Consider the following 13,371-nt stretch of genomic DNA (forward strand, 5'->3'; position numbering starts at 1 on the left):
CATTCCACGGGATCTGGAGGTGCTGGGAATGCTCTGCCCTTGGTGCTGCCCTCCTGCCAGGACACAGAGCATCCCAGATTTCCAAGGGGGCAGTTCAGGGAGCCTGGCTGCCCAGCAGGAGGGTGGGCACACCCCCGAGCCCCCCCGTGGCTGTGCCAGGTCCTCCCTCCCCGTGCTGGACACCCACCTTCGATTAGAAAGGAGGTTTTGTCATTCTCCTCAAAAAGCACCTGGATGGCGTTGAGGGGGAGCTCTCCCTGTGGACAGAGGGGCAGGGTTGGGATCATGGAGCCAGCAGAGCTCCTGTCCCCATGGGGCACAGCTCTGGGGCACCTGGGCAGCCAAACTCTGCTCCCACAGGGGCAACCCCAGTGGGATTCCTGTGTCTCCTGCACATCCCAGTGAGATTCCTGCTACCTCCTGCACATCCCAGTGGAATTCCTGTGCCTCCTACACATCCCAGTGGGATTCCTGTGCCTCCTGCACATCCCAGTGAGATTCCTGCTGCCTCCTGCACATCCCAGTGAGATTCCTGCTACCTCGTGCACATCCCAGCAGGATTCCTGCTGCCTCCTGGTGCTGAGACACCCTCTGGATAAAGTCCTACCTCGGGAAGCTCACCAACACCCCACAGACAACTCCAGCCCCCCCCAGCAGCTCCCCCTTACTGGTTTCCACCTCGCCCAGGGCCTTTTCCCACCGGAGGATTGGGGTGAGCCCCATCCCAGCCCCTTCCCTGCCCCACACCCTTGGCAGGGGCAGCTCCTGTGGTCGCTGTGAAGCTGCAGAACAGAACTGAGGGCAGGGGAAGTGCAGCAGCCCCGCAGGAGGCTCCCGTGCCCTGACACGCCTCTGGAAAAGCAGGTTCCTGTCACAGGCTGGTGAATCAGCCCGGGACCGCGGCACCGTGGGAAGGGAGCATCCCTGGGAAGGGAACGGCACACGAGGCAGGTTTAGGGTTTCAAAAGAGATGAGCTCATGGGAGAGCCCAGCCCAGGCCCCCTTGCGTGGTGCTCCATTCCCAGGAGCTGCAAACAGCACATTCCCGAAAGCAGGCTGTGCCTGGGGCGTGTCCCAGCTGCTGGAAAACGCCGTCCAGAGCTGCTCTGGGATGGGGAGAGCTCTGCCTGCTCACGGCCCTCCTCCCGGGAAGGAGCCTCCCGGGAGATGCTCTTGCCAGGGATAACAATAGAAGCGTTCTGCAGGATGTGGAGCCGCGTGGAGCAGGGCCCCGGGGGGTTCACGGTGCATTTCACAGCCCTGCAGCTCTGCAGGGTTGTTTGTCCCTGGCTCGGTGACTCAGGGATGCAGCAGAGCAGCAGCTCCGGGGTCACAGACAGGTCACTGCTCCTTTTGGCACATTTGTTCCAGCACAGGAGGAGCAGAGAGCTCTGAGTGAGCCATCAAAGGATGCTCGAGATCACAGAATCACAGGAAGGGAAGGGCAGAGAAGCCCTAGAGCACCACCGAGCCCAGCCATTAACAGCACAGCCATGCTCCCACTCAGCTGTGTCCCCAAGTGCCACCAGGGATGTCACTGGATGATTTCAGGGCCATTCTGACTGCTCAGTGCCACTGCCTGCCTGTGCTGAGGCTCCAGCACTCCTCCCACAGGCAGACACAGCAGAGAAGCTGCTCTGGCATCCCCTGGGATGCTCCCTGTCCCTGCTGTCCCTTCTGCTCCTGCAGAGGGAGAACGCTGCCAGCACTGCACCAGCAGCAGCCTCCCCTCCCCTCCCCTCCTGTGCCCTTCCCCACAGCACCAGCCGTGCTGCCAGGCTGCTCCCAGCTCCAAAGTGGTCCCCTGGCACAGAGCCTGGGGGGAAAAGCCCCCTGAGGGGCTCTCTGGGGCCGTGCCAGCTCCTGTCTGCAGCAGGAGGGCTGGGCTCCCTGCCAGCACAGCCTCCCTCCTCCTCCTCCTCCTCCTCCTCCCAGAGACTCCTTGGCAGGCAGCTCCTTCCCCTTGGGCTGCTGGAGGAGAGCAAGGTGTTTCTCATGGGAAGAGATCTTGCACCATCCTGGTGCCTGCTCCCTGCCAGCTGGCACGGGAGGGACACCAGGAGCTCGGGGAATGCAGGTGGAGAGCAGCAGGATGCTCTGAGAGGAGCTCACCTTGAAACAGAGGCCACTGGGCTCCTCAGACACGATCACCAGCGTGGAGGGGTAGAGCACCAGGAGCCGGTCGTGCTGCTCCTGGGGAAGCAGACAGGGAGAGGGTTGGATGCCTGGGAACAGCCAGGGCTCAGAGCTGGAGAACCCTGGGCTTTGTCCTCCTGACAGCAACCAGGGGCAAGGCTCTGGCAACAGCTGAGCTGAGCTGAGCTGCTCCCTGTGCTGGGAAACAGCTTTGGGAAGGGCCAGGCTGCCTCCCTGTGCTGGGAGATGGATTTGGGAAGGGCCAGGCTGCTTCCCTGTGCTGGGAGATGGATTTGGGAAGGGCCAGGCTGCTTCCCTGAGTGGGAAATGGATTGGAAATGGCCAGGCTGCTTCCCTGTGCTGGGAGATGGAGCCTGCACCAATGACTCCATCCATGGATCCATCCCTCCATCCCTCCCTCCCTGGAGCCGTGTCCTACCTGGAAGGGCAGGTGCTGGAGCTTCACCTTGGACACACAGAGGATTTCTCCCAGGGATTCCCGCTGGGTTCCCCTCCAGTCCTGCACGGGCAGGTTCTGCACGGACCAGCGCAGCTCCTCCTTGTCCCCGGGGCTCCGCGTCCAGCCGCTCTAGGGACAGACACACTGACCACCCCTGCCTTCAGCCAGGCCTGCCCCACCTGGGGATGCTTTTTTGGTGTGGCAGGAGCAGGAGAGAACAGATAAATCTGGGCAGGGGGCAGTTTTCCAGCTGGGAATGGATTGGCATTCCCCACACCAAGCACCACCTGGGAATGCCTTTCCAAGGGGGATATTTCTGTTTGACAAGTGGGGAGGGAATGAAAACACCCTCAGAGACTGGGAGAGACAATTCCTCTCTGTTTTCTAGGCTTCAGCCTCCTCCTCCTCCTGATGTTTTGCAAGCTCTGGGTGGTTGCACAAGCACCCACAAGCGTGAGACCTTCTCTGAGGCTGACCCAAGCTCTGACCCCATGGAGGTTGTGCTGCTGGTGGCACCCATGGGTGGCAGCTCTTCCTCCCAGCACAGTGGCTCTCAGACCCTTTTGCAAGCTCTTTTTGCACCCTTTTTTCCCCAGGAGAGTCTCCCAAAGGGAATCCACCCCAGTGTCCCAGCTGGGAGCCAGCAGAGGGACATGGCTGTGGGGCACCCACCTGGGACAGCAGGGGCAAGGCCAGGCTCCCTCCACAGAGCTGGATCTGCTTCTCCAGGTGGTACAGCCACTGCTTCAGCTCGGCCTCAGACTGGCAGAATACCACCAGGGGGTTCAGCAGGGGCCCTGGGGGTGGGAGACCCAGGGTGAGCAGAGCAGAGCTGGGCAGGGACAGCAGCATCCATCGGGAGCCAGCTGGCACAGCTGGCACACTGCCCAGCCCTCCAAGGGGTGTGGGGACACCAGAGCTCTGCTGCCACCTCCCTCCAGACCTCCCTGCCACCCTTTTGTCACATCAGCCTTCCACACACCAAGCCCTGACCACCAGACAGTTTTTAACCCCAAGCCAGGCCAAGAAGAAATCCCAAAGTCAGCCCAAAGCCAAGCCTGACCTCCAGAGGTGGATTTCAGCTTCCAACCCCCCGAGCAGTTTGTGGGAAGGCTCCCTGTGGGCAGGGACTGTCCCAAGGTGCTGCTCCCTCAGCAGAAAGCCCTGTGTTATCTCCTAGCTTCACCCTGGCTCTCCAGATGTAGAACACCAGTAGCTTTCTGGCACTGTTTGTTTATTTATTGCCTCACCGAATCTAACCCGTGCCAGCCAAGCTGAGGATGACTCCAGACATCCCCTCGGAGGGAGGGACAGCCCAGCAGCTTGTTGATTCTAGAGTTTCCAGCTCTCACTCATCTCAGGGCATGAGCACAGCCTCCCACACCCTCTGCTACCTGCTCCCAGCACAGCCTGCTGAGGGCAATAACCATTCCTGGCAGGATGCAGAGTGGATGTTGTGATTAATAATTTACCTCTCAGCCCATATTAAACCCTGCTTGCTGCAGGCTCAGAAGGATCTGCCTCTGTGGGACTTGGAGGTACCCAGATAAGCCTGGATAAACGGGAGGGACTTTGCCCTTCTGTGGTATCTTTAGTGCCCTAATTCCTGCATTATTTATAAACAAGGTTTCACTGAGCCTTTGAAGCGTGTCTGTCTTGCAGGAAAAGCAGGGTAAACAAAGCTGAGGTGGGGAACCAGGGCACAGACTCCTGAGTGACTCCAAACCCATGACAGCAATTTGGTGTCGAGCGTTTTCTGGGCACCCACGTGTCTGTGGCTCTGGAGCTCTCCTGTTTCCTCTTCCCTTGGTTTCCCTGTGTGATGCTGCTCTCGGGGCATTCCCTGGGCATCCAGCTTCTCACACTAATTATAAGTGCTAATTAAAGCCAGCAGGAATCCTGCTGCCAGGGCATGACCCTCAGCTGACCCTCACCCCCGGGCACACCCCGAGGGCATCACCCATTGCCACATCCAAAGAGGGCCCAGGAGGAAGAGAAATGAGGAAAGGAGCATGCCTGGGACTGCAGGAGCTGCTGCAGTGGGGGCTCTGCAGGTGCTCAGGGGCTGGCACAGGGAGCAGGCCCACCCCTGTCCCCTCCCCTGTCCCCTTGAGCCCAGCAGCCCCACAGACCCACCTGAGATGTGGAAAGCGTGGTCCTGCTGCCCCGGGCTCTGCCCAGGCCCCAGCTCCTGCACCTCCAGCTCCTTCAGAGGCAGCAGCCCCTGGGGAAGGAGAGCAGGGGTTACTTTGGGCTCCATCCTGCAGCAATCCTCTGCCACGCTGAGGAATGCCTTTATATTCCACAGGGGTTTCTCTCTTTCCATTTCAAACCTCAGCAAAACAATGGTGATTTAACAGGAGAAAAGGCAGAGAATGGGATTGGCCCTAGAGGAAAATGGAGCTGTCCAGTTCCCAGACTGCATGTTCAGATTCCCACTCTGCCAAAGCCCAGGAACAGGTGACAGCTTTGTCCTCTCTCTTCTGGGCTCCCGAAACAACCTCCATAAAAGATGCTAATGGCTCTAACGCCTTGGGGCACATTAATTCCTTGTTAATTCCTCCACAATTAATAAACTCAGGAGCTGTTTCTAAAGGAGTTAGGAGAGTTTGAGATGTTGTTTTTCTCCTGACATGGGAATTTCCAGTTGAAGGCTGCCTTGGAGGTGACTGGAGAGGTTTTCCTGATGTTTTACATCAACCTCAAGTCACCTAAAGGCTAATTACTAATTTCTAAGAGGAACTAATTTGACAATCACCTCCCAAACATGCTCAGTTTCAGTTCCTCAGTTGTGTGGAGGAAGAGAACATTCAGGGGCTGTTGTTTCCCAGCTGTGGTTGTCTGGCTGTGGTGCAGAACAGTTCATTCATTATTTGCAACTCCCCAGCACCACCAGGTTAAAAGATTCATGAGTGGTTTGCCAGCAGAGCTCCCCAAGGCTCAGATTTCTCTTCCTCCCTTCTCCCACAGAATAATTCATGTTGGAAAAGCCCATCCTGCAGATGGAGAACTCCCCCTAGACCCCCATGGGCACCAAGGCCAGGGGGATTTGGGGGTTCCCAAGGCTCAGCTCTTTGTGCCTGTGCTCAGCACAAAGGTGGCTCCAGTTCACATCTCACCTGCTCCTGGGCTGCTTCACCCCTGGCCCAGGTGACCCTGAGCTGCTCTGGGGACAGGCTTTGGGACAAAACACCCCAGTGTGGCCACAGAGCCCAAAGCCCAGCTTGCCCAGATGAGGCCCTACCTGGTAGGTGAGGCCATTGGGACCTGTGGACTGGAAGTACAGGTAGGACTGGAACAGCTCCAGGAAGCAGCTGTTGACCTCCTGCAGAAGGGACACGTTTGGGGTTATCTCAGGACACCTTTGGGGTTATCTCAGGACACCTCCCAGCCTCCCTCTGCATCCCAGGCACAGAAAAGCTTCTCCAAGGGTCACGTCTGTGCTGATGGAAGTGCCCCAGGTGCCCACAGGGACGGGAGCAGGTGGGCACCACGTGGCAGTGCCCAGAGCAGCCCAGGGAATTCTCCATGATCCCAGAATTACCCTTCCCTTCCCAATTACTCCATCCCTGGGCACAGAAATCCCCACAAAGAGGTGCCTCGTGTTTACCTGGCAGTGCTGGAACTTAAACTTGACCTTGGAGTAATAAATAATTTTGCCCAAATTCCTGACAACCGTTTTCCTTCGGCCCTTCTTGAACAGGCTGGGGAACCTCTGGTCCAAGTTTTCCTTCTGGTTTTCCTGCTTCGGAATAATCTGTACCAAGGATACAGGGAAAAGCAGATCAGAGCTGGTGGAAGAGACCTTCCCAGAACATCTTCCCAGCAGGGATTCCTGGGAAAGGCGCCCTGGGCAGGTGCCCAGGATGGGCTGTTTGTTGTTGGGTCTCCTTGCCAACGTGGGGCCGGGGCTCAGTTGCTGCTGGGAGCCTGTGAGGAGATCCTGACCTAAAGCTGGGGCTTCTGGGCTGGAAAAGAGGGGGGGCACAGGCACATTTCACTTTCAGGGTGTCTCAGCTCCACAGAAAAACCAACCCAGTGTGCCCTGAGTGTGCCTTCCACAGGGGAGAGAGGAAAGGTTTCCTCTGCTCTGATTGCACCTGATCCCTCAGCTCTCCCAGCTCGGATCCCACTCAGATCCCTCTCTTTCTCTGGGTTCTGGGTGCCAGGCAGTTTTGGGGCAGAGCCCCACAGCCACAAAAGGCAGATTTTTCCTGCAAAAAGCCTGGAAAAGCTACAGGAAGCACCACAGGAGAGGCGGGGCTGAGGAGAGGAGGCAGCACTCAGGGCTGGGGGCTTCCCTGATTTCCTGGTTCTATGGGAATTCTTCCCTCTGTGCAGGAGCACCTGCCCACACCCCTCACTTCTCCCCACCTGGGGGATAAAGCTTTTCCTGCTGTTTTTCTGGGAAGAGCCCTTTTGTTCCTGGGGGCTGGCTGGTGTCCTTGGGGAGGAGGGAAGGGCTGCACCCTGAGCACTGATCCCCCTCATCTCCAACCTTCCTGCACCTGAGCTTTGCTGGGCACATCCAGACTCTGGGAATTCATTCCAAGCCAAAACTGGGTGGGCCAGGGGAGGTTTGCCGTGGTTCCCTGGGGTCCAGCAGGGCTGGTGACACCCCCAGCACATTCCCATTCCTTCTGTGCCCGTTCCTGACCCCATTCCTGATCCTGTTCCCGCTGTGCTGTGCCAGGACAGCTGCGTGTGCCTATGATGGATGAGGATGAGGAGCCACACCACGGACACCCAGCTCTGTCCTGCAGGGCCCCTCTGTGACTCACCTCTCTGGCATGGGGTCAGCCCTGCTCCAGACATCCTGGAGAACTGGGAATGGGGCTGGGAATGGAGTTGGGGAACTGGGAATGGAGCCAAAAGTGGTCAGGACCCTTTTACCTGCAGAGCACAGGGCTCCTTCCAGGGCCTCACTGAATTTGGCTGCTGTTTTTAGGACATGAGTTAACCCATTCCTGCTGAAATCCTCCCTCCAGTTTCCCAGCTATGGAACAGAATTTAGGGAACACACTGCGTGCTCAGTGAAGGCCTCACTGGGGCAGCTCAGCGTAGGAAAAATGGTATTTGTGTCACAAATGCAGAGCAAAGAGCAGCTGGTCACGGGTACAGCAATAACAAAACACAGGATAAGGGCACCAGCAGCACCTGGGAGTGGGGAGAGGGTGAAGTGATAAAATCATGGGCATGGAGATAAGGAACAGCACAAGCCACCAGCTGCTGGGGCACTGCTCCTGCTGGGGACATGGCAGCCAAATTTCCCAGGAATGAACAAGGCACTGAGGAGAAAAAGCAGTCTGGGAGCTGGGAATGCAGCAGCAGCGTTGGGAAAGAGCTTCCAGAGGGATCCTCCCGCAGGCAGAAGAGAGAGGGAGAGCCAGCACAGCCACTCGTGTGGCAAGGAACAAATGGAACATTGCCCTCACCCAAGCAAGCCTGGGAGGGGTGGCAGTGAGCCTGAGGAGATGGAGGTAATGGCTGAGCACAGGAGCAGCTCCAAGGTCGTGGAAAAACGGGATCACACCCCTGAAATCTGCTGCCCTTGCAGCTCCCACACCATGGGGATGCCTCAGCCAAAGCTGAAGGGGCCTGGCATTTTCCCTCCCTCTGGAATCCTCCCCAGCCTGGGCTGTGTGCCCTCCTCCAACCCCATCCCGGCCATTCCCGTTATCCCAGCGCTCCCAGGCACCGCAGATCCTTGCAAGCCTGGTTCCTCCCGAGCTGCAAGTGCCCTGACATGTTCTCATCCTACAGGTAGAACGAGTTACTCATTAACTGCTCGGCCCCTGCAGCCCCCGAGCCCCGCGGTGAATCAGCAGCAGGAAGAGCTCAGCTGGCAGCAGGAGCCCCGGGGCTGCTGTTCTATGGGAAAAACACCAAATGAGAGGCTCTTGGGGCACATCCTCCCCCCCAGCTGTCACTGGGAGCTGTGGGAATCAGGGCAGGGGCTGCTGGGGGTGCCAGGAGGTGCAGGGATGTTACTTGCCCCCGTTCCAGGTGGCCTGTCCTGGGTAGGAGTGGGTGATGCCATCTCCTCTGAGGTTGCCCTGTGCTGGCAGCTCTGCTCTGAGCCAGCCCTGCAGGTGCTGCTGCTGCCAAAAACGCAGCAGGGGGAGAGGGGCAAAGCCCAGGCGTCCTCCAGGCCACACAGGGAGCTTGTGGCTGAGCCCAGAGTTTGCATCCCCTCTGCCCCAGGCAAGGGTAAAGGCTGAAAACCTGCTCCACCCGCCTTCCTTCCATCCCTGCAGAGATCCCACACTCCCTGGGGTTCCCAGATGAGCATCTCCCAGTGACCTCTGCCAGGATTCCTTCTCCAGGATCCACTAACTCTGACAGCTCATCCTGCTTCTCCAGGGAAGAATCCAGGATCCATCTGAGACCTGGTTTTTGCTGCCTGATCCCTTTGGATCCAGCTGATTTCCACAGGGAGCCTTCCCTGCAATTCCCTCTGCCTGGCACTGAGGCTGTGCCTCAGTTTCCCCTTCCCCACATGAACACCCAGCACAGCCCAAATGCTCCCAAAATTCCACCCACACCCCTGGCCCACCCAGCGGGACCCACCAAGCCCTCGGGGGCTGCTGGCTCCCCTCTGCTCTCCCCAGCAGCCCTGGGAACGGGGCCATGTGGCCACAAGGCTGGGCCGTGCCCGGGGCAGCCCTGCCCTTCCTGATTCCCTTCCCAGGCTCCTGCTAATCCGCTCCTGCTCCGTCTCACTGCGGCGTGGGAATGAATCATCCCACCTGCCAAAGCCCGCTTGGCTTTTCCCTTCCCTCTCAGGCAACCCAGAAACAAAAGAACCCAGAGGAAAGGTGTGGGGGAGATGTCCCCTTGTCCCTGCTGGGCTCCCCTGGCTGAGCCATGTCCCCTCCACACCTGCATGGGGACTCAGCTGCTGGGAGGGGCTCATCCCTTCCTGGCATCTCCTTGGGACAGAGCCGCTGCTGCCCCCAGACCCAAACCCAACGTCCTTCCCACTGGGGTGGGTGGGAATAAACCCCTGGAGCAGTGGGGAGGGGGTTGGAGGTGCTGGAACTTGCCTTGGCTGGAATATACTGCAGGATTTTGTCCGTGGTTGTGTCTCTCTCCTGGCCTCCATCTATCCCAAAGAAGCTGGGCAGCTTTTTCTTGCCATTTTGTCTACAGAAAAGGAAAAAAACCCCAAAACACACATGAAAAAACAGACCCAGGCTGAGGCATGGTGAATCCTGCCCAGAAATAAGGAAGCCAGGACACCAAGCACGCAATTTGTCACAGGCTTTCGAGTCATCCCAGCCCTGGAAGGGATGACAAAGCCTGGGAGAATTGAAAAGGGACTTTGCTGCATTTGTTGGGGTTTCTCTGCTTTTTTACAGCTTTTTGCTTTCTCAGCCAAATGATCAGCTTGGCTCATCTGTGCCCCAAAATCTGCACAGGGCCTGGATGTTCCATGGCAGGACACAAAGACCAAACCCAGCTCCTGCAGAGCCCCTGGAGTGGGGATGCATCCTCATGGCAGATATTCACAGAGAGGGTTCATTTCTGCCTTGGTGGCTTCCCTCTCCCTTCCCTCCCACTCCCAGTTTCTCCCTGTGTGCACACCAGTTCCAGACAGCCACTGGTGCTGCTGGGAACTGCTGGGACTTCCTCAGATTGCAGCAGAAAACCAGGATAATCCTCATGAGCGTGGGAAGCTGGGAGTCAGTGGGACAGGAGGAGCTCTGGGGCTTGGCTGCTCTCCCACAGAGCCCTGAGACCCCCAGAGCCCAAATACCCCAAGGGATCCCCTCTCTTTTACCCCAAATTCCCTGAGGAATCCCCTCTCTTTTACCCCAGACTCCCCAAGAGATCCCCTCTCTTTTACCCCACAGGAACTCCTCAGGCTCCTACAGGTTTGTCCCTGATTTCTGGCAGCACAGGGGACAGTTCAGGGTCTCCTTTCAATCAGAAACCCCTCAGCCTGGCAGAGTTTAGGGGGTTTTTGGCACAGTCCTGACCCTGAACCCAACACAGACAGGTTCATGAGGAATCATCTGGTTCCCTCAGAGCTCTTTTCCAGCTCTGGCTGATTGGAGCAGTGGGAAAGCTGGGAAGCTGCAGTGCATTCCCTGGCTGTCCCTATTTTGGGACAGCCACCCACGACCACGGTACCTGAGAGCTGCCCTGGCCAGCCCAGCACTCAAATCCCCAAAGGATTTCACAGACATTTTCCATTGCTCCTCCTTCGGGTTTACAAACACAAATCCTGTGGTGGGATTTGGGGCTTTCTCCCTAAACCCCAAGGAGTGGGAATGTTGTTTTCTCACAACAGCACCACAACTGAATAAGAACATTCACAAGTGAAAACAGGGAGTATCAGGTGCTCTGCAGCCTGTCCCGCCGGGAGAAACTTAATTACCAAAAGAAAATTAACTCAGCGGCGCTTCTCCCGTTCCCTGCCGGCTGAGAATTCCATCCCAGGCACTCGGGGCGAGTTCCCGGGGTCTGGCAGTGCCCAGCGCCCCCAAACCCACCGGGAACAGGAAACCCCCGCCAGGAGAGATCCCGCAGGAGATCCAGCCCGGCTCCCACATCCCAGAGCCGGAGGGGGTTACTCACTCCTTCTTCAGCGAGGGTTTCCTTCGGAAGGAGCTCCTGAAGCCGCCGGGAGCCTGCGGGACACAGGCGATGTTCCCCATGCCGGGAGCGCTCTGGGATCGCTGCGGGACCGCTCCCGGCCGCTGCTCTCCGCCCGCCGGGACTCGAGTGGGTGTGAGCAGAGCCCAGAGCCGATCCTGCCTCTCGCTCCCGCCCCGGGGCTGGGAGGGGCGGGCCAGGTACCTGTTCCTGGGAATCCACCCCAGCCACCGGCGGCACGGGGCTGCGGCCGCCCGGAAACCCATCCCGGAGCGCTCTCCCGAATGGAATTCGGCTCAGAAATCCATCCCGGAGCGTTCTCCCAAAAGGAATTCAGCCCAGAAACCCATCCCGGAGCGTTCTCCCAAATGGAATTCGGCTCAGAAACCCATCCCGGAGTGTTCTCCCAAATGGAATTCGGCTGAGAAACCCATCCCGGGGTGTTCTCCCAAATGGAATTCAGCCCAGAAACCCATCCCGGAGCGTTCTCCCAAAAGGAATTCGGCTCAGAAACCCATCCCGGAGCATTCTCCCAAAAGGAATTCGGCTCAGAAACCCATCCCGGAGTGTTCTCCCAAATGGAATTCAGCCCAGAAACCCATCCCGGAGTGTTCTCCCAGAAGGAGTTTGGCCGATTAACCCATCCCGGAGTGTTCTCCCAGAAGGAGTTTGGCCGATTAACCCATCCCGGAGCATTTTCCCAAATGGAATTCGGCCGCCGCACAGGCGGAGATAAGGATGCAGTTGATAAAGTTGGCGGTTGCTGTTTAAGCATTAACAAAAATCCCCGGGGTTGAAGGGTTCCAAAGGGTTCTCCCTTCCCAGCGGGGTTGAAGATACAAAAATAAACGGGAAAAAAAGGTCAAACGGGACACTAACCAAAATCTAGGAATGGAGGGAAATGGGAGCAAAGAGCAAAAGGAGATGTGCATGAGCAGCAAAAAAAGAAGAAATTAAAAGGAACTAGAAGGGCTTTAAAAGGAACTAAAGGAACTAAGGGCTTTAAAAGGAACTTTAAAAGGAACTAAACTGAAGATTTCTGACCGTGCTGTGAGTGCCTCACTGCATGGAAATATAAACAATAAAAATGAGAAGTTAATGACAAAAGGTAAATGCAGACTCAATATTTCTGTGCTGGAAACCCCCCCCCCCCCCAGGAATTACAGCCATAGGAAATGAGAAACCCTTTTTATTTTCAGGTGGCTGCTAAGAAGTAAACACAAAATGAATGCTCTGGATCAAAATATAGAGAGGAGTCACATTAGAAAGTTTGAAAGAGCTGAACACAAAGGGCTTGAGTCACTGTTGCAATTCAGTCTTGCAGGACCACGGAATTTGCAAAGAAATTGCATAATTTAGCAGGGATATCAGTGTTTCCATGGGTAAAAAAACCACCCTGGTAATTATGGGGTTGCCAGTTGACAGTAATTCCTGGGAAAATGATGTAACAGCTGTTAGGGAGTTGGATTAACTTTGAGAATTACAGGAGGAGAACATAATGAATACAAATCAACACGGGGCCGTGGAAATCAGATCTTGTCAAAACAAACTGAATTGATGGCATGTTTGAAAAAAAAACAGATTTAGGGAATATAAATAACAGTGATGTAAGAAACACCATAAACGATGTGGTGTGACAAATCTACAGGTTGTTTTAGGAGGTTTTCCTGGAGAATCTGTTGGAATCGAGCTGGGGTTGATAGACACATCCCCATTTGTGTTTTGCCCTAGCAAAATATTCCCCCAAAAGGGATTGCACGGTCAGGCCACACTCGGCAGGAGAGAGCAGCTGAGAACGGATGTGCCATAAAATTTCTCCCCATTTTTGACCATTAAAAGCAGCTCCTTTATCCACCTTCCTTGTGTCCAGAATCCATTAACCCTTCCTGGCTCAGCACAGCACCAGGACACCCCTCCGGAGGGCCCCAACAACAAATTCCATGATTTTCATGGCAGGGGCTGCTCTCTGCTCTCTGCACAGCTGGGAAACAGCACAGCAGCAGCCCAGCACCTCCTGGCCGAGGTCAGACACTGCAGCAAACAGCCCCAGCTGTGTTCTCTGCAGAAAAGTGTGATTCCTCCTTGGATCCGTGGCTAACACGGTCAGGCCGTGACCACAAACGTGCTGTTCCTGCAGTTGGATCTAAATATAATCTCCCAGCTCAGAGCAGGGG

At 56.6% G+C, this 13,371-nt stretch overlaps 1 protein-coding gene across 2 annotated transcripts in view; it reads right to left on the reverse strand.

The window, feature by feature from the left end:
• The window catches only part of PLEKHN1 (pleckstrin homology domain containing N1), an 18,580-nt gene extending 6,280 nt beyond the window's left edge, over positions 1-12,300 (reverse strand). The window contains exons 1-9 of one of the 2 annotated variants that reach the window (XM_030231971.2): positions 11,180-12,300; positions 9,643-9,742; positions 6,207-6,353; positions 5,841-5,921; positions 4,733-4,820; positions 3,269-3,393; positions 2,576-2,725; positions 2,113-2,193; positions 188-257 (exon numbers count right to left, since the gene is read on the reverse strand). In XM_030231971.2, coding sequence (XP_030087831.1) covers positions 188-257; positions 2,113-2,193; positions 2,576-2,725; positions 3,269-3,393; positions 4,733-4,820; positions 5,841-5,921; positions 6,207-6,353; positions 9,643-9,742; positions 11,180-11,463 — 1,126 coding nt within the window. In that variant the 5' untranslated portion in view covers positions 11,464-12,300. The remainder of the gene's footprint in view (positions 1-187; positions 258-2,112; positions 2,194-2,575; positions 2,726-3,268; positions 3,394-4,732; positions 4,821-5,840; positions 5,922-6,206; positions 6,354-9,642; positions 9,743-11,179) is intronic. The other variant, XM_018920350.3, reaches the window with a different exon arrangement.
• Positions 12,301-13,371: the final 1,071 nt, after the last annotated feature.

Source organism: Serinus canaria, chromosome 21 (assembly GCF_022539315.1).
Source record: "Serinus canaria isolate serCan28SL12 chromosome 21, serCan2020, whole genome shotgun sequence".
NCBI classification, from domain to species: Eukaryota; Metazoa; Chordata; class Aves; order Passeriformes; family Fringillidae; genus Serinus; species Serinus canaria.